Source organism: Leptodactylus fuscus, chromosome 1 (genome assembly GCF_031893055.1).
Source record: "Leptodactylus fuscus isolate aLepFus1 chromosome 1, aLepFus1.hap2, whole genome shotgun sequence".
Taxonomy (NCBI): Eukaryota; Metazoa; Chordata; class Amphibia; order Anura; family Leptodactylidae; genus Leptodactylus; species Leptodactylus fuscus.
The window spans coordinates 242,094,597-242,118,696 of NC_134265.1; the positions used below are offsets into that span (position 1 = coordinate 242,094,597).

Below are 24,100 nucleotides of genomic sequence, written 5' to 3' on the forward strand. Positions count from 1 at the left end.
ATGAATATTCTGCATATTAGAGTCGTAGTATTGTCATACATCTCATTTTTGTTTTATTTGCACATTTCTATTATGTCATCTTTAATTGTTTATGTTATTATAGCATATATCTTTTTTTGTAGTGTTATTTGGCTTGACACATGTCTCTTTCTGTTGCCCCAGTGTATAGATGTCAGCAGAAAATAACAAGGTTTAGCTTGTTAAAATAATTTTTGGCACGTCAGCATTTTTTGCGGCAACATTATGATGCCACTTTATTTTGACTGACATGACATAGATTTTTCAGAATTTTTAATGTCATCGCATAGTGCTGCACATTCTAAGCCCATCAGAGCCAGTCATTGGACTCTAGAAGTTTTCTAGTGTTTAAAGCTGTGGTTAATCGAATTTTATTTTCTGATAGCTTCAAACCATACTTTTTATCAATAATATTAATAATACATTGTACAATAATACAATTTTAATTGTTTTAATATGAATCTTTAGAATTCCATGTTTTGTCGAATTAGTAAAATTATTCTCTATTTTCAAATATGATCCACAAAGTATATACAGTATTTGCATTCTAGTTCTTGCTGGCATCTCATTGCAACAAGCTTGATAACCTGTGCTATTCATTCCTGAGTGGCTCCGCCAGATTGGCAATTTCCAGTATGTAGCAAGGAGTGCAAGATATTTAGTGGAGATACGCCGGCCCTCTCTTAACTTCTCAAGTTCAATGTGCTGCTTCTGATAAGATACCTTATATCACATTGCACCCTTGTACTTTGTCTCCAACAAATGTTGTTGCAGTGGAATTGATTTTTTTTTTTTTTTTAAAGAGAAAGTATCTTCTAGACCACATCCAGATCCAGGTAACCAGACTAGATGAACGTCATGTCTTGGTCAGTGAGGTGCCAATGAATGTAGCGTCATTGTTAATACATCATGTCATGTCTTTTAACACATATGTGACCCAAAACATTTCAAGAAGATGTAAATTTTGGACAAAACATGGAGTGGCAGTCATGTAAGCTTCTTGGTGGAGAAAAGAGTTCTATAGAAGTGCACTAGCTATGTGATGGAGTTTAAACAGGGATATGTCAGTCACTGGGATATGTATGTCACTTTACTTTTCTCTGGCAGGGAAAAACAGGCATATTGGTAGCTACATGGTACATATAGTAGAAAAAGTCCTCTGCCATTTTCAGTTTTAAAACAATGGCCGCCATGATAGTCAATTGGATCCATCAGATTTTGTGTTTAATTGCTTTTTTTGCGGTCTATCTATTCTCCGACGGACGACGGCTACATGACGTTAGTGTGAACTTAGTGTAACCCAATATCTTTCTAAAGTATAAGATGGCTGTCAGTTTTAGCAGATAGAATGGAATTGTTAACAAAAAAAAAAAAAAAAAGGTATTCCCTGGTCTGGCATGGATCCAGTAGGTGATACTGTAGGCATCGCCTCCTGTGTCCATGTTAAACCAGGCGAATTAAGGTTGCATTTAGGAAAACTATATCTAGTTACTGCTTAGACTATGCTGCAACTGAACAGGGCTGGTAGAGGGAGCTCACCAGACCGCATAACTAACATGTCCATAGCTGAGGTAGTGCCGCCTACTGGGTTCTACACCACAGCAGGGGAACCCAGCGTTAACCACTCCATTCTAGCATCAACATGGGTTTCAGGGAAGCCATTGCCTACCGCTGCATGCCATGACAAGACGTTATTCAGAGGGTTGGACCAACCTCTTTTATATGTGCCTCCAGGAAGCTCTACAGTTACCAAGTTGCTGCCTGTTTCCAGAATCACCTTGACAAGTCACAGCTAAGTCTAATACAATATACTCAAGAACACTTGCAAAGTGTGGTCCTAAGTGGCACAGTTCACACAGTCCCAAACTGCCTTTTTCAGGGTACCACTTAATTTAAGTTATTGCTAAACTGACAGTAACTTAGCAATAACTTGCTATTTACACCACATGGTGTCATGTGCACCATACAGTACTTTACTCCCAGGAGGAGGGATTGGACTCTTTGTATATATGGCATAGAATTGTTCATATTATGTTATTTTAACAGCAACAAGAACAATGAGATTGATCATGAGATGAGATTTGTCATTCCTTGTGTACCAGGTTTGTGACACAAAATGTATAAAAAAAATGCATTATTTTGTGCAAATTGAAAAGGGGGCATAGTGAGGGAGTACAGAAATCATAATTTACGTCCGAAATCTTTGAACTGGCGTACTTTTCAGTAATGCGGAGGGTGTGTATTATATATGAGGTGTGTGCCTCATCATAAATGAGCCTCCCCCTTGCAATTCCAGAGTTATGAAGACTGGAGTTATTATTGTGCTGCTGTAGATATACTAAAAATGTACGAATCATAGGTCCTTACTGTATGTTGACATCAGTGTTACACCCCGACCTCTGTAGTGCAACAGGGGAACATGTGATTAAGATTGGACAACATTGATCATCATATTAAATGCTTCTTTATTGTATTTACACTGGAAAATCCAATGAGCAATGATTGGGGTTAATGAGAATTCTCCATTAAGTGTCAAGGTGCTATCACAATGCTAAAATAAACAAGTCACTAGGTCCAGATGGCATACTCTCTGGAAATTATGGACAGTGCTAGATATATCTGATATTTAAGGATTCAGTAATGACTGGGTCTATTCTACAGGATTGCTGCATAGCAAATTTGATGCCAATATTAAAAAAGGCATCTAAACGTTAGACCGGAAACTATAGACCTATAAGCTTAACCTCTGCTGGGTGAATGTTATTTGAAGGGTCTCTAAGAGATGCTATCTTGGAGAATGTCATATAGTAGATGAGGTTGAGTGATGTCACAGGTCTATCAAGTCCAAACTATAACCCTAAAGAGTTAGATCAATGATAACAAACTTATAATACAGTACCAGCACGGGTTTATGAGGGATCGGTCCTGTCAGACTAATCTGATCAGCTTCAATGAAGAGGTCAGTTCAAGACTGGACATGGATAATGCAGTAGACGTGGTGTATGTGGATTTTTCAAAGGCTTTTGATACTGTTCCACTTAAAAGATTGGTATATAAAATGAGAATACTGGAACTAGGGGAAAATATGTGTTTAAGGGACTAGATAGGATAGGAAACAGAGGAGGGTTTAATGGTACATACTTGGATTGGGACACAGTCACCGGTGGGGTGCCACAGGGATCAGTGCTGGGTCTTCATCTTTTTTTTAATATTTTTGTTATTGACCTGGTCGAGGGTTTACAGAGTGGAATCTCAATATTTGCAGATGATATTAAGCTCTGTAAAATAGTTAACCTAGAAGAGGATAGTAGAATATTACAGAGGGATTTGTGGAAGTCGGTAGATTGGGCAGAGAAATGGCAGATGGCAAATGGAGATGTATAAATATGGATTAAATAATAAAACACTAGGTAAAACTACAGCTGAAAAAAGACTTGGGGTTATTGGTTCACAGTAAACTTAACTTTAGTAACCAGTACCAGGTACCTGCTGCCAAGACATGAAAAATTATGAGATGCATCAAAAAAAGAGTAGATGCTCACGACAAGAACATCATTTTGCGTCTATACAAATCACTGGTAAGGCCATATTTAGAATACCGTGCACAGTTTTGGGCGGATGTATGTAAGAAAGACCTAACTAACTGGATCGGATAGAGAGGAGGGAGGCCAATGTGATTATGTGGATGGATGTATTCAGGGGCGAACCTGCCCCTTTCGCCGCCTGAGGCAAACTACAGAAAGCCCCCCCCCCTGCCGGGAGGAGGGGGCGTGGCGGAGCGGAAGGGGCGTGGTGAAGTGCGGGGGCGGAGCTTAGCGCTGTTTGCCGGCAGAGAGCAGGCACAGAGATGACCTGCTCTCTGCCTGAGCGTGAGAGGAGGCTGCTGAAGCAGCGCTGCTCCAGTGGCCTCCCCAAACCACTGCTCGGTGCTAAGCCAGTCCAGGACAGCTTAATGCCGCCCTCCCTGAGGCCCTGGCATAGCGCCGCCTGAAGTGGTCGCTTCAGGTCGCCTCATGGGAGGTGCGGCGCTGGATGCATTACATTACAAGGACAGCTTATCAAACTTGGGGTTGTTCAGCCTGCAAAAAGAAGGCTTGGGGCAACAATGTATACATTGTAACAATGTATAAATATATGAATGAGCAGCACAGAGATCTTTCCAATGATCTCTTTACACCTAGGCCTGTAACTGTGACAAGGGCGCATCTTCTAAGTGTAAATGAAAAAAAAGTTTAACCATAGACAGGGCTTTATAGTAAGAACTGAGAGACTATGGAACTCACTGGCACAAATTTGATGACAGCTGATAACTTGAAAGTAAAAATATAATAGGTTATGGAAACTAGAATTATTGAGGTAGAATGCTTAGTGTAATTGCCATAGTTGGAGTTGGGAAGGATTGTTTTTCTCTGATGGGCAAATGGTGTTTGGTGGCATGGTGACTTGGTGGACTTGTATCTTTATCCTACCTAATCGACAATTTTACTGTGTTATTTTCTTATGTGCAAAGTGCACATTTTATCAACAGCAAAGGACTTATCTAGTAGGGTTGTACAACATTTTCATATTGTCTTTTATACTGATAATCAATTGGCCTTCATACAAGACATTTGTATTTCTGAGTATTAACTATAACTATTCTAACTTTACATAATTTATGTACTAAGGCAGTCTCTCTGTCTTCTTGAATTGATTGCTTTGATTGCTTAATACTGTGTGAAAGTAAGAAGTTCCTGATGGAAGTAATATATCACTATACTGAAAGAGAGAAGCTAGTAGTGCTATGTGAGTTGAGTATCATTACTGAGATACAGTATGTAGGATACACTGCTCCTCCTAGTAACCACCCCATTACACTAAAACCTATGATTATAAAGTTCACCTTGTAGTCACATGAGCTGTTGCTTTACAGTGGATCATAACTTATAGAGAGTAGAATCTAGAAGGAAGTGGATTAAATAATATGTGCCGTGGATCCGTTAGTTGGCACTGCCTCGGCTCTGGGAGTTTTAGCTGGGTGGTCTGGCTGTCTTTGCCCACTAGTCTCTCACAACTAACAGCTGGAGCCTCAGCGAGTATTGCATTCTTGAAATGGAGGCTGACTATGTCTCTCCAATATGCAACCTTGATACACCTGGTTTGACATGGATACAGCAGGTGGTGCCTCATACTAACAGTCATAAAAAACACCAACATCTACTGGATCCATGACAAACCAAGCAGCAAGTGACTTTACCCACTCCATTCAAGCATCTACCATAATGTTAATGTGCAAAATTGTAAAATGATTATATACAAACTCAGTAATTTAGATAATACACATCTTATTTATCGATGTGTATATACTGAGGTGTAGCCATGTAGTCTTTTATTCAGGTAAAAATAAACAGTGATATTTTGTAAATTATTCATATTAAGCCATGGTTTGACTAGATTATCTGGAACTAAATTCCTGAGTTGTATAGCTACACAGTAATTCAGATGTAGCACAGCTGAGTTGGCATTGAGCTGTTCCTTTTATGAACAGTAACTTGATAACTCATTGAGTAACTATAAGTAAAACTTACATAAAATTGCATCATAATATCAGAGCATCATGATACCAAGGCATATTTTGCCAAATGGCAAACTTAGAGTATCTTCAAATCATTGGATTCTCAATTCAGAGATTGTCCATATAAAATCACAGTCAAAATGTCCTGCAAGCACTTTGTTGTTCCTCGGGATCCACTGTTGCCTGTCATTAGATGGATTCGTTTAATATATAACCGTTCTTCTGTTCCTACAACGAAACAGAATAATGGACCAAACAACATAGATGTGACCCACCATCAGTTCTATGACTCCATAAACCTTATCAGCTCCAAAATAAATTGGATTTGTATACATACACTTGATTACTTTATCCTGAAGAAAATGAAGGTGACAAATTGACATTGTGACTCCCAAGGTCACATTACTTTGCACTTGACTCATTACCCATAAAAGTCCACTAATCTGACTTAGTGCCAAGCTCGAGCATGTCGGATTATGTTATTCTTCTATTACATTCACATTCTCTGATTAATACAAGGACTTCAGGGTTTCCTGTAGACATACTATTTAACATTGTCCAGTACGAGTGTTCTCATCATAGATCTACTCTACTGATTATGCCGCTCTGTAATGACAACCTTTTGCACTTTATCAAATTGATTTGTTCATTAGTTCAGACCTTTACACTGGCAGTGGTCCACAAATATCCGCTTTCATGAAAGCTGCACAAGCTCAAATGTCCATCTGATCTGTTATGTAAGACAAAAGAGGCTTCCTGCCAAAAAGGTGAATTTTCAGTCAACCAAATTTCAAAATGATTGACTGTTAATAAAATAACCTATCATCTCTTTGTCTATCTCTTACCTACTTCACCACTGTCTAAGTGACAGAATATATAAATAAATATATATACAGTCATGGCTGTAAGTGTTGGCATCCCTGCATATACTTGCAGCTACACTTTAACCTGTGTTGCATGAGAACATGTGTAGCTGACAGTGCAGGGACAATAAAATGATTTTAATATCCTTATCGCTTCAGATCACCCCAAGGGAGGGGTACCATGGTCTTTTGTAAATGATATCATCTCCCCATTATTCATCAGAAAACTGACTGCGGCACAAAAGTCATTTTACAGAAAATAGTAAGAGAACAGTAAAAATAGACTTTTTACCCTTGTTAAAGGAGTTGTTCAGGATATACAGTTTAGATAAAGGAGGCCAGGGACGGTGTAAAAAAAAAAACCCGAAAAAAACCCTGATACTCACCTATTCTCTATTGCTCCGGTGTTCCCCACCGCTGTCTGGTCAATAGGAAGTTCTCTCCTCACCTATCCACTGAGGCCAATGGAACCAGGACGTCACTCACATACGTTACCTGTGTGACACCCTGTTTCCTTTCTTTAGGCCACTTATTGGCCTCAGTGGTCATGTGTGGTGAGGACTTTCACGTGAACAAGACCCTGGGAGCATCTGAACTGGACCTCAGCAACAATTACTACCCTAAGATCATTGCTAGTGTCTTACCTTCTTGGCATTGCACGAAGTCTGAATACTCCAGACAAACATACTGGCAAAGCTACTATACTTTTACAGAGGTGGTCACACTTGCTCACAGTCAATTAATTAAGAGCCTTTCATTAGCAGCACCTGGCTGCTACTTACCCTATTAACTCCCTAACAGTCACATTAAAATTGCAAAAATCTTCCAGAAAATTTCACATACATAAGACTTTTTGATCAGTTTTTATTACATTTTGTTTTTTGAGAGGTGAGATGATCAGGAAACATGACTTCTGCCATCTTAATTTTGCAATGGTCCAGTCAAGAAGAAAGTGTGTCAGTTTCTTAATATTAAGGGGATATTGTCACTCCTTGGGGAGAGACCACCATATAGGTGTGTGGAGACTTATTAAGCATTTAGCACTCCACTTCGCAAGGGACCATGGGAAGAATATGCAAATCTGTCTTCCATTATGTAATTAGTCAGCTGCTGCATCAGTGTTGCAAACCAATAGAGGGCGCTCACTGGAATGTGCAAGCCTGTCTTCCCTGATGTAGTTAGGAAGACAGAATTTCAGTGAAATAACCCAATAAAGGTTTACTCCCTTTAGCATCATGCTCGACCTTCCAAGAGGCCTTTGTTTTGCAATGACACTGGGATTATTACCAGGTATAGTGTCTCAATCGAGGAAGACAGGCTTGCACATTCCAGTGAGCGCCCTCTATTGGTTTGCAACACTGAGGCAGCAGCTGACTTCCTAATTACATCATGGAAGACAGATTTGCATATTCTTCCCATAGTTTCTTAATATGTAATATAACAGTGGAATAAGTCATATGTTATTGTTCATCTGAGGTTCTAAATACCTAAATTTTTATGAGGCTCATTCACCACTAGTCCGGCTCTTTGCATCATTTAATAGTTGCTATTTTGCTAACTTTGGCACAGTTGAATTTTTTTTCTCTAGCCCCCCCATTCCCAAGCAGTAAGTGGAGTTAGTTTTGGTTCCTGATATGTTATTTAGTTAATTATTTCTACTGTGAAATTGGTGGTAAGAGGCAGAAGCAGGCATCAGTGGAGCAGCACCAATTAACAGATGCAGGAACTGGAGTAGGTGGAGGTGGTAAATGATCCTCGTTAAGGGGCTTTTTTTAAAAAAAAAATATATATATATTTTTAATGGCCTATAGGATAGGCCAGTATTGTATGATCGATAGGGGACTGATACCCGGCCCCCAGACCGATCATCTGTATGAAGCCGTTTCTGGCACCTGTCTTTTACACAATATGGGGCCGGAAGCAGAAAACCCTATCCGTTGTCTAGTGGCCAGATGCCTCCACTGCAGCTCAGCACTCATTGAAGTCTGTGGGACCTGAGTTGCAGTGAAGGGGATATGAAGTGGACGGAGTGTTCTGCTTACAGCCCTGTATTGTGTACATGACAGGTGCTGGTAGTTGCCTCATACAGATGATGGGTCCATATAGATTACCATATATTTATGGCCTATTCTGAGGATAACATGCAAGTCCATTTCTGTCACCAAACATGTGCCACAAGCTCCAATATGTGCCTTGTTCACCACATATTGTATATTGTGCCCTATTGTGCAACTGATTTATTATAACTCACTCCAGTTTTCCATTTCCATGGTTGTCATAACAGGTTTATGAAGAGGCCCCAGTACAATATGCCCGTCCTGATAAATGTTCCCAAGTGTTCTTTGCTTTTTCCATAACTGTAAACGGTACAGGTGAATATTTAAAACCTTGTTAAAATAAAAACAAAAACAAAGCATTCACAATACTGCTGGCACTGCTGTTTCTTGGTTTTACATAAGGTACTAGAAATCTGACCATCAAAAATATTGATGTAATTTTTTTTTTTTTTTCGTATTGGACATTTGTTTCCGCAAGCATTTAACTATTGCTTCAGGTTCAGAATAGCCTCAAATTCACGCAGATTGTTTCCACATTATCTGGAATTGATTTTGTGAAAGCTTATTCATGTATATTGTTCTTTGTGAATGTTCTCTTTAGCTATTTCTCAGTTATTTCTGTTTCTGAAAAATCTGGGTAGCCTGATTTATATGTTTTTAGGACTCACAGTTGTAAATCTTCGTAGATATGCATCAATAATGGAGCAGGGAATGGATAACTAGAAATACTGTAGGCACATAAGCCATTCTGAGAAAGTTCAGAATTCCTGGGGGATTTATAATGGCAAAATTATTGTTTTCATCCAGTTTAAAAAAAAAAAAAAAAAAAAAAAAATTAAAAAAAAAAAGTTCTGTAGAATATTTTACCAGTATGTCATGAGAGAAGGACTCAACAATTTATATTTAGGGTTTATTCACATATGATTCAGCTTTTCCACAAAAAGTGGCCTCAGCCGAAGGCCAGGGCTCCACGTTTCCAATACACAGCATATTACTGTACCTGCAGAGTGCATGGGATTCTGGCTAATCCCATCCACACACAGCAGACAAAAATCTGTAGCAGAAACGCTTTTGTAAATCACAGTGTGTCAATTATAGCAATGGAAGAAGCATTGTGGCAGTGGCGGTTTCCATATAGGTATAATAGGGACAGGAAAACTGCAAACTTTATGTGAAAAGTGCTACAGAAAAAACTGTGATGAGTTTCTGCCACTGTCTTTTTTGCGGCGCTTTTTAGCTTTGGCTCGCTACGTGGGGCTTTAGCCTAAAAGAGTCTGACAGGATTAAAAAATACGTGCATGCTAGGGGCAACACGGTGGCTCAGTAGTTAGCACTGCAGCCTTGCAGAACTGAGCCCTGGGTTCGAATCCCACCAGGAACTACATCAAGGAGTTTGTATGGTCTTCCCGTGTTTGTGTGGATTTCCTCCCATACTACAAAAGACATACTGATAGGAAAAAAAAAAGTGCATTGAGAGCCCTATATGGGGCTCACAATCTACATAAAAAAAAAAATAAAAAAAATACATGCAAGCAGTAGGGGAGGTTTAGAAATGAAAAATATATTTATACTTACCTCCTTCTCTCTGTCGTATGTAAAAAGATCATTAAAAGGCCATTCATATCATGTCACTGCAGCTAATCTCAGGTCTCAGACCTCTCCATAAATGGCACAGGATTACCATGATGTGCCATTTGTGAGAAGATGAACACTGAGGCCTGTGATTGGCTGCAGGAGTCACCTGGCACAAGCAGCCGAAGGATCTGTAAACTGAGGACTGGACCTGTCGCCATTGGAAACAAAGGGAGAGGTAAGTAATGTATTTTATGACAACAGACTCCTCAGCAGCACTATGAAATAATAAAAATAGTCAGAAGACCCCTTTACTTACACTGGTCATCCTCCTCTGAATGCCATATATGAATAAACCTTTATACCGAAGGTGATTTCTAGGCATATACCTCTGCAAGCCACTGCAGCATAAACCACCTGAAATCCGGCCTGCAGTAATTGCTGAGGGCCCTGTGTAGCTTTCAGACTGAGGCCCCACATTGCGGAAACGCAGATTTATTGTTGCCAATTTTGCTGCAGTTTTTGAGCCAAAGCCAGGAATGGCTACAAAAGTAATGGGAAATATATAGGAAGTATTTATACTTCTAACTTCTGCTCAATATACACCTGGCTTTGGCTCAAAAAGCCACAGTAAAATCTGTAACCAAAAAAGCTGCGTTTCCGCAATGGGGAGCCTGAGCCTCAAAGTGCGATGGTAGCAGTCTGTGACCGACGGCATCTCAATCTTCCCGACGGTCACAGCCACCTGGTTATTCACCTGGTTCTGTGCAATAGACAGAAGTGATATCTGGTTCTGTGCAACATACTGATGTGATACCTGGTCCTGTGTAATATACTGATGTGATACCTTGTTCTGTGTAATATACTAATGTGATACCTGGTTCTGTGTAATACACTGATGTGATACTTGGTTCTGTGTAATATACTGATGTGATACCTTGTTCTGTGTAATATACTAATGTGATACCTGGTCCTGTGTAATATACTGATGTGATACCTGGTCCTGTGTAATATACTGATGTGATACCTGGTTCTGTGTAATACACTGATGTGATACCTGGTCCTGTGTAATATACTGATGTGATACCTTGTTCTGTGTAATATACTGATGTGATACCTGGTTCTGTGTAATACACTGATGTGATACCTGGTCCTGTGTAATATACTGATGTGATACCTTGTTCTGTGTAATATACTGATGTGATACCTGGTTCTGTGTAATACACTGATGTGATACCTGGTCCTGTGTAATATACTGATGTGATACCTTGTTCTGTGTAATATACTAATGTGATACCTGGTCCTGTGTAATATACTGATGTGATACCTGGTCCTGTGTAATATACTGATGTGATACCTGGTTCTGTGTAATATACTGATGTGATACCTAGTACTGTGTAATATACTGATGGGATACCTTGTTCTGTGTAATATACTGATGTGATACCTGGTTCTGTGTAATATACTGATGTGATACCTGGTTCTGTGTAATATACTGATGTGATATCTGGTTCTGTGTGATATATTGATGTGACATCTGGTTCTGTGTGATATACTGATGTGATACATGGGGTTCTGTGTAATATACTGATTTGATACCTGGTCCTGTATAATATACTGATGTGATATCTGGTTCTGTGTAATATATAAATGTGATACCTACTGTAGTACTGTGTAATATACTGATGTGACACCTGGTTCTGTGTAATACACTGATGTGATACCTGGTCCTGTGTAATATACTGATGTGATACCTTGTTCTGTGTAATATACTAATGTGATACCTGGTCCTGTGTAATATACTGATGTGATACCTGGTCCTGTGTAATATACTGATGTGATACCTGGTTCTGTGTAATATACTGATGTGATACCTAGTACTGTGTAATATACTGATGGGATACCTTGTTCTGTGTAATATACTGATGTGATACCTGGTCCTGTGTAATATACTGATGTGATACCTGTTTCTGTGTAATATTCTAAGCATAAATATACCAGACTTTTTTGGCTCTACATCACTAAATGGTGTAAATAAAAATAGCAGATTTGTTTATAACATGAAAATGTATCCGTGCCTGTTTATAAAGGCCATGCTCCTGAAATGGCCCCTCTAACTTTTTCCCTGAAAGTCTCTACTAGTGTCTCCATGGCCTTTTGTGTAAAAAAAAAAAAAACAAAAAAAAAAACCCCTACTGCGAAATGCAAACTGTTACAGTATGCAGAAATGAACAAATTCTCAAGAGCCAAGTAGACCATCTTCCCTAATATTGAATCTGATTATTCTAGAGATTTTTGACTAGGCTGTCTTTAGAATTGGGATTTTCCTCTTACATAAAGCCGTGGTACATACGATTGTTGGTTATGGCCTGTCTGTGTATATACAAGTCAGCTGCTGAAGTACAATGCTGTCATCCGATTGCTGTGATTGCTTCCTTAGCTGTAATAAAATTAGACACATGTCATGTTAAGTGTATTTCTCCATGCTGACTGCTGGACATAAATGAGGACTTTAATACACATGTCACACTGCTTCCTTCCTGTCCTGTTAATGGAAGTCTATGTAGGGGTATTTGAAAGGAGTATTTGAGTTCAGCCCAGGTTTAGGTTATATATGCTGTGGTGCTGGTTTAGCATGTCCAGCCGTACGTATAATAGACAGTTGTAAAATACTCACTGTAGTCACGCTTCTTGATAAATATATACCTTTAATGGTATTAGTTTTTTTTATATACCTTTATTATTGCCTTGTATTCCCTGTAGCTTTGCAAGTAAAGAATCTGATCTAATTTTATAAAAATTATACGACTGATCTAGACTTTGACACTGTGAATGTTATTCAACTGGGCATTAGGTTTCTTTTCATTTCATGGGTGTCATTACGTTGCATGTTTATAGTGATCTCTGTGAGTTTCAGTAATGACAGGTTCCCAGGAAAAACATAATTCCTCTTTAGAGTGAGGGGATTCAGTGTAAAGCATTATTTAGAGCACTACTAAAGGGAAAAGAACAAGGATTAACACTAGGCATAGCTATAACCATATAATCCAAATAAAAAGAAAACAACTTAGATACCTTAGGTAAAGACTAGGTTATGAGGGGGCACTAAAGTTGGAACACAATGTGAAGTATGGTTGGAGTGGACTCCCAGGGCCCTTTGAAAACGTTCCTTCCGCTACCCCTTCTATTGGGAACTGCTGAAAAAAAGTAGCAATAACTATACCTATATGGTCTCCGATCTGCCCTATACATATAGAAAATATGTGTCAAGTGACATGGGGCTAAGGCCAATGGAACTTCATATTATCTGGCAGATGTCCAAATATTGGTGCTTGCTTATTGACTAATGACCTAGCATGTTGGCCCTTTATCTCTCCTCTACATAACTCTGGAAAGCATAAATTACTCTTGAGATGTTCTCAATAAACATCCTATAAGAAAGTGTATCTTCATGACGTCTGATCCGGAGCAGTCAGATCATCAGGTCTTGTAGCACAGAGCATTTGAGACTTTTCTTTTCAGCCTTATATATGTCTGCTGTATGATCCACAACCAAGATGATGGCTAGTTAATGTCACAGTTTCAGTTGCTCTTCTCGGGTGAATCACAGCTTGAGAATTAGAGTTTAGCATAAGCTGATTAGAAATGTGTATTGTAGGGAGGTGCTTGCGACAGGAATATGTTTGGGTGCACAAATTGTAACTTATAGCTAATTGTAAATTGTTAGTACATCAGGAGACAATGTGAGGATCAAATTTAACATACCAAGTATAGGCATATATACTTGGTATATAAAGAAAACTACGTTTTCAAGAGGACTGAAAAGCGAGTAAATAGGAAATGACAATTTTGGTTCCCTTTAGAATGGCCTAGAGGCTCTATGCAGAGGTTCCTTATTTATAATTGTACCGTATATAGGCAGTCAGTACTATAGCACCATCACTGTATTTTCACTTTATCCCCATATTCCTGACTGCTGGGGACCCAAAAGTCAAATCCTTAGTGATCTGACAGGTAGCCTCTATTATGTGATAAGTCAAATTTCTGGCACAATTCCTTTTAACTGAGCCCTCAATCTAAATGAGTATTCTATATGATGACATCAAGCTGTATGAGATCTGCATATCCTGCATACATGGTGTTTTTGAACCTGTACTCCACTTATGACGGGTTCACACCTGCGCCCGTGCCCACTTTAGGCAATCCTGTCGATTTCATTTTTCTGCCCTGAGAAACTGAACAGGGTATGGAGACCTGGCAGTCAGTTTTCAATCCCATTCACTTGAATGCGTTTACAAAGTAACCGCTCGTGAGCGTTTTGTGCCTGTCCGTGGTGAAACCATTTTTTTTGCCAGACACAAAGTCAGACATGCAGGACTTTGTGAGCGTTTTGTGCCTGTCTACAGTGAAACCGGTTTTTTTTAATGGACACAGGCAGTCACTTTGTAAACCCATTCAAGTGAATGGGATTGAAAACTGACTGCCAGGTCTCCATACCCTGTTCAGTTTCTCGGGGCAGAAGATTGAAACTGGCAGGGTTGCCTAAAGTGGACACGGGCGCAGGTGTGAACCAGCCCTTACTTATGTGCTGTAACATGGTAGGCAGCTGGGCCGTATACTATAACTACCTATAGAGCCTTTTATGCTTCTAGTTCAAGGTTAAAATGGTTTAGTCTATTAACTTGCTGCCATATTTCGGTGTGTCGTCTTACGTAAATCTCTACAGTGTTTGATTTTTCTATAACATTAAATCCATCTAACAATAGTGCTGTGAAAAGATTACGGCTCATGAAAGGAAGTGGCACAGATAGCACTGGCACATAAATATTGATACAAGAACTGTAATTGTAGCATTGAATTGTGCAACACCAGAAAACACCTCTGAATGTCACAAGGAAGGAAATGACTAGGTAGAGAAATGTGTCTAGAGTTTACTTTATGTCGTGGCATAGCTATAAAGGTAAGTTCATATACAGCAAGATCACTGTATTGCTAAAATTTCAATAAGTTCCTCATTCCAGAAATCCATACTCATACTGCGCTAACACTTGTAGAACAGATTTTCTGTTGCTGAAATTTCTACAAAACATTCACATCGGATACACAGTAAAGGAAGTAGATGCAATGGCATTTCACTGAATTTTACAGCTGGGACCTTCAGCAATCACAAAAGTAAGGGGTTCTTTACTCCCCCCATACCATATGAATGGAGTTGAAAACTTGGTTACAGCCCCCTAACAATGAGTGTTAATATATTGGTTCAACACTAAAGCTGGCCATATACATTAGATGCAATTTGTCCAAAGCCACCAATTTCACTGACACTGGCTCACCACCCCCCTCACCCCATGCAAGTATTATAGTTAGCTCTTTTAAAATGGTTATAGTGCTATGCTGTAATAAATATTTCACTATATATTCTGAGTTACTATATATTTTACTGTAGACAAATTTATACAGAATATAAGCCCTACAATTCTGACCCTTGTAGGGTTCCCTAAAGAGCAGCTTCTTAGTATATGTATACTCAGAGGGAATTTGGGGAGAAATTTGAGGTGGTCTTCCATTTCCAAAATCTCTTCAAAAACCTGTTTCTTACAGCCTAGGCTGACTTTGTGGTGCTGGTTTGCATGCATGGCTAGGCTCATATTATGTGAGGCCTTGTACCATTTGCCATTGCCCTGGTAAGATTGATCAGGACACATTTTTCAGCATGCTGTCTGTCATTGCCTCTCATTGACAACATTGACATGAATGGGAAGCAGATTGGGGGGGGGGGGGTTGGAAAGGATTTTGAGGCAGAAGACTACCTCAAATTTCTTTCTCTATTCCACTGTGTGAACATACTCTGTCTTTCCAATGAATATTTAGAGTCTAGCTGAGACTATTTTCTTACATTACCAATTCATACACCATGCACAGAACAGCACATAAATATGGTTTCATTTTATTTCTCTAGTTTTTTTTCCAGAATGTAATTATGTATTATTATTGACTAAGTGTTTCGGAGAGTGACAGTAAATGTCCAACGTGAACTATTGTTGAGGAAACTTCCCATCCATCACCTCCTACATTACTTTTATGTCACTAAAAACAATCAAATGTTTCATATAAACAGCCATGTCTGAACAGTGTTCTTACTTTGAATATGATTTGGGTATTAGTCATTACAAGATTATACAGTAAAACTGTTCCCATGTATCTAGAGTAAACATTGGCCTCCTAATTTCTTTACTTTCCCTTACAGAAGAAGTATTTCACTAGTTGTAAAGTGACTGTCTTCTTTTTTATGCTTCTGTGCTTAGGATTTCTTATTTACAGCGAAATTTCACCTTCTTCAGTAATTACGTTAGGAATTGCATATTCAGCAATCCCTTAATTTTGTCTTAATCACCTTTTTATAAGGCCTGGTTCACATCTGCGTTCGGTATTCCATTTGGGGAGTTCGCATGCGGATCCCCCGAATGGAATACCGAACGCATTAAAAATCGGTGAGCAATGAAAGCACACGGACCCCATATACTATAATGGGGTATGTGTGTTTTCCGCATGGTGTCCACACGGAACATGCGGAGAGAACATTACTTCATGAACTACTTTTCTCTCCACATGATTCGTGCAGACACCGCGCAGAAAACACACGCACCCCATTATAGTCTATGGGGGCTGTGTGCTTTCATTGCTCACCACTTGTCAATGTGTTCTGTATACCATTCGGGGGGTCGCCAAGCGGACTCCCCGAATGGAATATCGAATGCAGATGTGAATCAGACCTAAGTAGGAGATATCTGATTTCCTCATCTATGCACTAGGAATCCATCTTGGAGCTGAGACACTATTTATATCTTCAGTCTATATTATATTTATATATTCAGTCTAGTGTAGTGCTGACATTGACTGACTGTCATGGTTTCATCAGAACCTATCAACAATGCAGTGACAGAATACAGACATACCAATGATAGCACATGCAGGCCAGTGAACATTACAGATTCCTACCGTCTCTGTGGGTTTTCTGTAGAAACACCCCCAGTTGTGAATAGACCATTGGCAATACTTATTTATTTTTTTAGCTTACTTATACAGCACCATCATATTCTGCAGCACTTCACAGACATATAATATGTAATATATAATATATATAGCTAGTTTTGCAGATTCCTAAAGACATCAATAAGGTCACTGCAAAGCCAGTGCTGAGACTTAAATACACATATGCAAGACATGCACTGATCTGTTCTGTAACTTGTGGTTATAGCTATAAATTGTAAAAGTGATTGATAAATACTTGATAAGTGCCCGTGGACATCCTGCACTGTTCTTACCGTGGTAGCTGGGACAGCTCTGTCTAATCCTCAGATGTCAGCTTTCTGTCATCCTGGCATGTGACACAAAGCTTGCCTCTCAGTATAGAAGTATTAAGAGACTGGAGTAAGCAGGCTTCTCCTTGCATGTGTGTGTTCTGGAAGACAATACAGTAGCTAACATGCTTGCTACATATCCTTGTCTACCGATTGAAGAAACCATGGACTACTATCATGTATTTTTCAAAAAATGGATTATGCTAAGAGTTTAACTGAAAGATAACAAGGCGTAAATGTCTTCTGGCTGGGATTATGCTTTTGATACACCTGTCATCATCACTAATGCTCTAGGATTCCAGTTACACTGGCCATCTTATTCGTAAGGCCTTCAAAGTTGGACACATCTGAGACAGACCAGAATCAGAGGCCTCCTGATATAATATGAACAGCAGTGCACAGGTTAACCTGCCTAAGAGTAGGGGCTTGTCAAGCAGCTCACTCCTGGAGAGGTCTCAGCACTCTTTTTTTCTCTTTTACTACTACAGGATGGAGGATGAAGCAGTTCTGGATAGGGGGGCTTCATTCCTGAAGCATGTTTGTGATGAAGAAGAGGTGGAAGGTAAGATCTAGAAGTGATCTTTTAGATTGTTGTAGTATTTGAATCATCACAATCAGAAAGATATCACATTATGTTCCAAAATTCATAACTATCATCGTCCTAAAGATCATGATCCCCTCCTCAAAATTATAAAAAACATGCTATTCAGCTGATTATTACATATATGAATTTCTGTAAAACCGAGGTGACAACTAGATTGGTGACATTACAACTCACACATCGGTGACTCAGGTCTGAATAGCAAATGTGTTTACATTTCAAGCAATAAATTCCATGACCCCAAACTGAGATATACCGTATATACTCAAGTATAAGCCGACCCGAATATAAGCCGACCCCCCTAATTTTAGAACAAAAAACTGGGAAATCTTATTGACTCGAGTATAAGCCTAGGGGGGAATGCAGCAGCTACTGGAAAATTTCCAAAATTAAAATAGATAACAATACAATTACATTAACTGAGACATTAGTAGGTTAAATGTTATATATATATATATATATATATATATATATATATATATATATATATTTCTTAGACCCCCTAGGGGTCTTGAAACCTAGGGGATCTGATCACGGGCACCGATGGGATGGGTAGGGTGGCCGGAGTTTTTGGTTGCTGGGGAAGGAAGAGGGGGTGTTTTGGTTGTCTGTCTGCCCCTTCCCTGAGCTTGAGGACTGGACTTTTTTTTCCCCCCACTTGGAATTCAGCCTGGATGAATATAGGTGATCTGCAGTGCTCCTATTAACCCATTCCTTACGGAATAGGAGTACTGCAGATCCCCTATATTCAGCCTGGCTGTAGTCAGGCTGAATGCCAATTGGGGAGAAAAAAAAAAAACAGTCTCAGGAAAGGGGTAGTTAGCAAACCCCACCCCCCAAACCAACCTACCCCCCCAACACATACTGCACCCCAAAACCCCATCAACTTTTTTTTTTTCATTTTTCAAAAAGGAGAAGCGTGACGGTACTTACCGTTACTTCTCCTATCCGTCCAGTCAGTACAGTAACCCAAGCAACCACAAGCTCCTCCCACGCTTGGATGGGATCCTATCAGCGTGCGAGGGGTGTGGTTGCCTAGGTTGCACTGTCGGCCAGTGGCAGTCTGGAGCCGGTGGTGAGCGGAGGAGGAGCCAAGCAGCGGGCCAGGTAAGCCTGCATTCCCCACCCCCCCTCTCCCCCGTACACAGCTTACCGGTATGTATTCCGCATGCATGAGGACCCCCCCGGACGGAACACAATTGCAGCGCTGCTTTAAAGCACATGCATCTCATAGACACTTAAAGTCTATGGGGTCTTTACTGTATGTGCTTTAACAGAACTGCGCGTGCAGCTGCCATTTCAGAGCAGCACGCGCAGTGAGTTGAAGCGGGCAGTGCGCTGCAAGCACATCGGGACCAGGTAAGCCTGCAATCACCCCCCTTCCCCGCACACAGCTTACCGGTATGTATTCCGTCCGGGGGAGTCCGCATGAGGAACCCCCCGGACGGAACACAATTGCAGCGCTGCTTTAAAGCACACAGACCTCATAGACACTTATAGTCTATGGGGTCCTTATGTGCTTCAACAAAACTGTGCGTGCAGCTGCCATTTTAGAGCAGCACGCGCACTGAGCTGAAGCGGGCTGTGCGCTGCAAGCACAACAGACCCCATTATAGTCTATGGGGTCCGTGAGCTTTAACTAAACAGCACGTCTGAAGTCACGGAGCGCCACCGGAGTCACGGAGCCATGTAGACACCACTTGGCGGCCCGGGAGACAGTCTCTCCTTGACTCCATGACTCCTGCTCCCTGACTCCTGCTCCTTGACCCGAGTATAAGCCGAGGTGGACTTTTTCAGCTCAAAAACCGGGCTGAAAAACTCGGCTTATACGCGAGTATATACGGTAGTTGGAATTAAAATAAAAAATTACCAAGAATTGATATTTACTGTAATTACTGGTATTTTTGGGAAGTGTTTTCCCTTTTAGAGAATGTTCAGTTAATAGAGTGGGCTTCCTCTCTAGGAGCTCTCACGTTCCTCATTGGTACCCCTAAATAATTTTCTGCTCTGGAAGACTTTTGGCTCTCATTGAGCAGCCATGTGAGAACCGAGAAAAAGCATTCACTTTGTCCCCCCCCCAATAAAACATTTGCTTTAACTTTCTTTAAGCCAGACTGCATAACACAATATAATACACAATGTTCTCAAAATCTAAAAATCAATAGCCTACATATGAAGTTATCAAATATTTGTACAGATTTTTTTTTTAGCTTCAGGTTTGAGTCATCTTGAAATTAATGCAAAAAATTAATGGGATATTGCTGAATTGCTCATGAATTTAGAAAGGAAGGCTGATGCTTTCCATCTATGACTATATGTTCTTCACCAACTTCCCATACATTAAAATGGAATTTCATGTGGTAAAAGTTTTGTCCTATAGATTATGACTTTGATCTTACCCGTACAAAGGACATGGTACAACTTCTTCTTTCTTACCTGATATATTGCTTTGGTAAGAGGATTTATGACATGTCTGAGGTACTTTGTGGCATGTTTCCTTATAGGAGTTGATACCTTGTGAAACATAAATATGAGCACAAGTTGTGGTATAAGCTGACGGATGACTACAATAACTGTTCATTCTGCTATGGTTTACAATAAATGTGGATTAGGACCTGTTTATGACGGAGATTTAATACATATCTTTAAAAGAAAATAAAGCTGTTCTTATGTAGTCCCTAAGACTTGTTATCTGGCCCAGATAGAAGCTCTTTTGATCAAGACATGTCTGACAGGATCTAGTTTTATGGTATCAGTCCAATAACATTAATACCATGCCTTATGCCTATTACAGACATTAGGGCAATTTATTTACCCATGTAAGGCTAAGGCCCACGCAGCGAATTGCTGCAAAAAATGCTGCAGAAAAGACTGCAGCGGAAACATATTACGTTTTTTTTTTTCAACAGCATTGTTCACATAAAGACTACAGAGTTTTCCTCTATGGACTTTCTGCCTCTATTATACCTATATGGAAAAATGCCAGTATTTCCGTATATATAATTTGACATGCTGCGATATACAAAAACATGAGTATTTTTGAAATTGCAGCATTTACACTGCAGATTTTTTAGCCAGAATCCCATCCACTTTGCAAGTAATGTGCAAGGCCTCTAAGATGTGTCACATTGTTTGTTCTGCACCTCACTCTTCACGTTTTGAGAAAATGTGTGGAGTGGGGCTGAGAGCAAGGCAGGCCAGGGCAAGGACACCTTGGTGAAAGCTGGTGTGAGTTATTAGGAAATCTACACCAGTTCTTGACTGGAATAGATTTCAGTCCTGGCAGACAAGAGTACTTCTGATTTATTAAGAGTCACGCATGCTGCACGCCAGTCAGGGATCTTATTCTTTGCACGTGAGCAAAGGGGAGGTTTTTGACAGCGGATTTCGCGTCAAAAACCTCCCCTTTACAATGGTGGTCTATGCAGACCGCCAGGCTTCTTTTCTCCGCTAGCGGCGGGCTGCTGCTAGCGGAGAAAAGAAGCGACATGTCCTTTCTTCAGGCGGAAGCCGCGCGGCTTCCGCCCCCGGCAGCACCCTCCTATGTTGGCTCATTCATTTGAGCCGACAGCGGAGGGGAAAGCCGCGACCGCGATGGTTGCAGCAGGCGGGTTTTGACTAGAGAGAGACGCGGCTCGCCGAGGCTCTCTTGGTGTCAAAACCCGCGCGGGCAGTTCACGTGTGAACTAGCCCTAAGAATGGCATAGGAAACGCGATTATTACAAATTTTCCCCACTGTATACCAGGAAATACTCTCATCGCATTGCATTATGTTAAAGGATCCTAAAAATTTACTAAAGTCTCATATTACAAATTTAAAAATCTTAGTTTACAAAATGCGTTATGAGATATTTTTTTTATATATAAGGGACCTTGCAATACCAGTTTTACTGTGACGTTTATGCCACATTTTTTATATATATGGGACCTTGCGATACCAGTTTTACTGTGGCGTTTATGCCATGTGGGGCCTTTGCCTTATAGAGCTTTTTCTCACCTCTGCTAGCATATCATAGCAGTCATTTTTACTAATATCTCCATGGCTGATGTCGGCAAGTTCATTTTACTTTTGTTTTCAATAATTCTAATTTTAAAACTCTTAGCAATAGCTGGCTATATAAAAAGTGGTCAAGGCTTCTGGTACTGAAAAGCTTCCATCTACAGTCTCTGATCTGATGAATGAATATGACGTCATCATTAATGGACGACAAGTCATTAAGTCCATATTTTTTATAGAAAGATATGGGCTTTTAGCAGCCGGGACCTTTACAAAAAATGATTATATCAACCTTTTAATAAGAAGCTTACCGTATTTTTTTTTTTTATATATATATATATATATATATATATATATATATATATATATATATATGCACACTTGCCTAAGTGATGTCCCCCAAATTGCCCTTAACAAACACGTTTAGCTCTGCTGAATGTGTATGGCACATCCATAGTCTGCCTGAGACTATAAGGAATTGTCAATGGATGCCATAAAAATTAGCAGTATTCATGAACAAATATGCAATGAATATAAGAAGCTATAAACATCCATCACACATAAAGATCATCAGTACAATGAATTCCATGTGTATGGACAGCAAACGCTGAGTATCACAGACACCACTAATACTTAATATGACTGCTGCAAACTTCTGTTGTGTCAATACAAGTTTAGCTATGATGAATGTGCAGCTGGTGAAGTCTATAAAAACTCTGTGTGAATGAGCGCTCAATGCTGTAGTCGGGGCAGACAGCTGCTAGTACTAACTTCAGGTCGATTTAGTTCACAGAGAAATGTGAATACAGTGGTAGAAAATAGTTGTGTGAATTTCAGGTCAACTATACTGTATCAACATAAGGAAGCCTTAATAATGGATTGACAAACATTATATTGCAAATAAAAAACATCCTGTACATTCATATGTTCAGTCAACTAGGAAAACCCCATTAATTTTTTTTCCAGTTTTATGTATTGTAAGTGAAGTTTAATCTAAAAGCTGTATAAGTGACTAGTTGTACAACTGTTATGCATGCACTGCGTTATGTCAGTGAACGAGGACACTTGTGTACCTTCACAGGCTGCCGCTCTGCTCTCACACAGACACAACTCTAGGCAGTTCTCTGTGAGTTAAATACACAAACACATCAAACACACAAATCTCAATGGTAGTTTGCTACAATGTGTTAGGCCCGGTTCACATCTGAGTTCGGGTTTCCGTTTGGGGAGTCCGCTTAGGGACCCTCAAACAGATTCCAATATGCATTAAAAAGTGGTTACCTGGGAAACCCACGGACCTCATAGACTATAATGCGAAGAGAATAGTCCTGAAAGCAGCACTTTTCTCTCTGCATATTTTGTGCGGAAACTGAACGGAAACCACACAGACCCCATTATAGTCTATGAGGCTTGCAGGTTTCTTTTACGCAACCGCTTTTTAATGCATATATATTTCTGTTCGGGGGTCCTCAAGCTGACTCCCTGAATGCAAACACAAACACAGATGTGAATCGGGCCTCAGTCTGGAGTTCCTGTTCACAGATTATTTCCTACACTGGATAGAACAGGATAAGCTATGTATTCACTGACAGCAAACATATATATTTTCATTCACACAGTGATAAACCTTTATTTATATACAATCAGAAACCCCCTTTAGGCCGGGGCCCCACATGGCTTACATGCCATTGTTTGGCCGCAGCGGAAACACTGCGGCAAAAGCCGTTTCATTTTACAGTCCCTACAAAGTGGATGAGATTGTAGCTTTTTGGCTGTGGTCTTAGCCTTAATCTAAGGAGTTTCACACTTCTAACAAGGGTGCATATACATTCATAGAACTCTGCTGCTTGCTTGTCAACTTGCTTCCTCCTCGTATCCATAGTTTAGTAGCCTGTCTTACGAGACAGTGACATATATTTCTCATGCCAGAAAACTAATATGCAAGTTATAGCTAAGACTGGGGACTGGAAGGACCTCCTGCAATGTGCCTAAATTATTAACAGGCTGTAGTGTCTTTAATAATTCTGGTTAATCTCATGCCAGAGCACAAACACTATGGATTAAGACCAGCACTTAA

The 24,100-nt window shown here is 39.9% G+C and overlaps 1 protein-coding gene across 7 annotated transcripts in view; it reads left to right on the plus strand.

Moving 5' to 3' along the window:
• The window catches only part of SLC4A4 (solute carrier family 4 member 4), a 187,549-nt gene that overhangs the window by 8,165 nt on the left and 155,284 nt on the right, over nucleotides 1-24,100 (plus strand). For 6 of the 7 annotated variants that reach the window (XM_075284947.1, XM_075284954.1, XM_075284939.1 and 3 more), the window contains exon 1: nucleotides 17,487-17,987. In XM_075284947.1, coding sequence (XP_075141048.1) covers nucleotides 17,810-17,987 — 178 coding nt within the window. In that variant the 5' untranslated portion in view covers nucleotides 17,487-17,809. Of the gene's footprint in view, nucleotides 1-17,486; nucleotides 17,988-24,100 lie in introns of those variants that run through there. The other variant, XM_075284971.1, reaches the window with a different exon arrangement.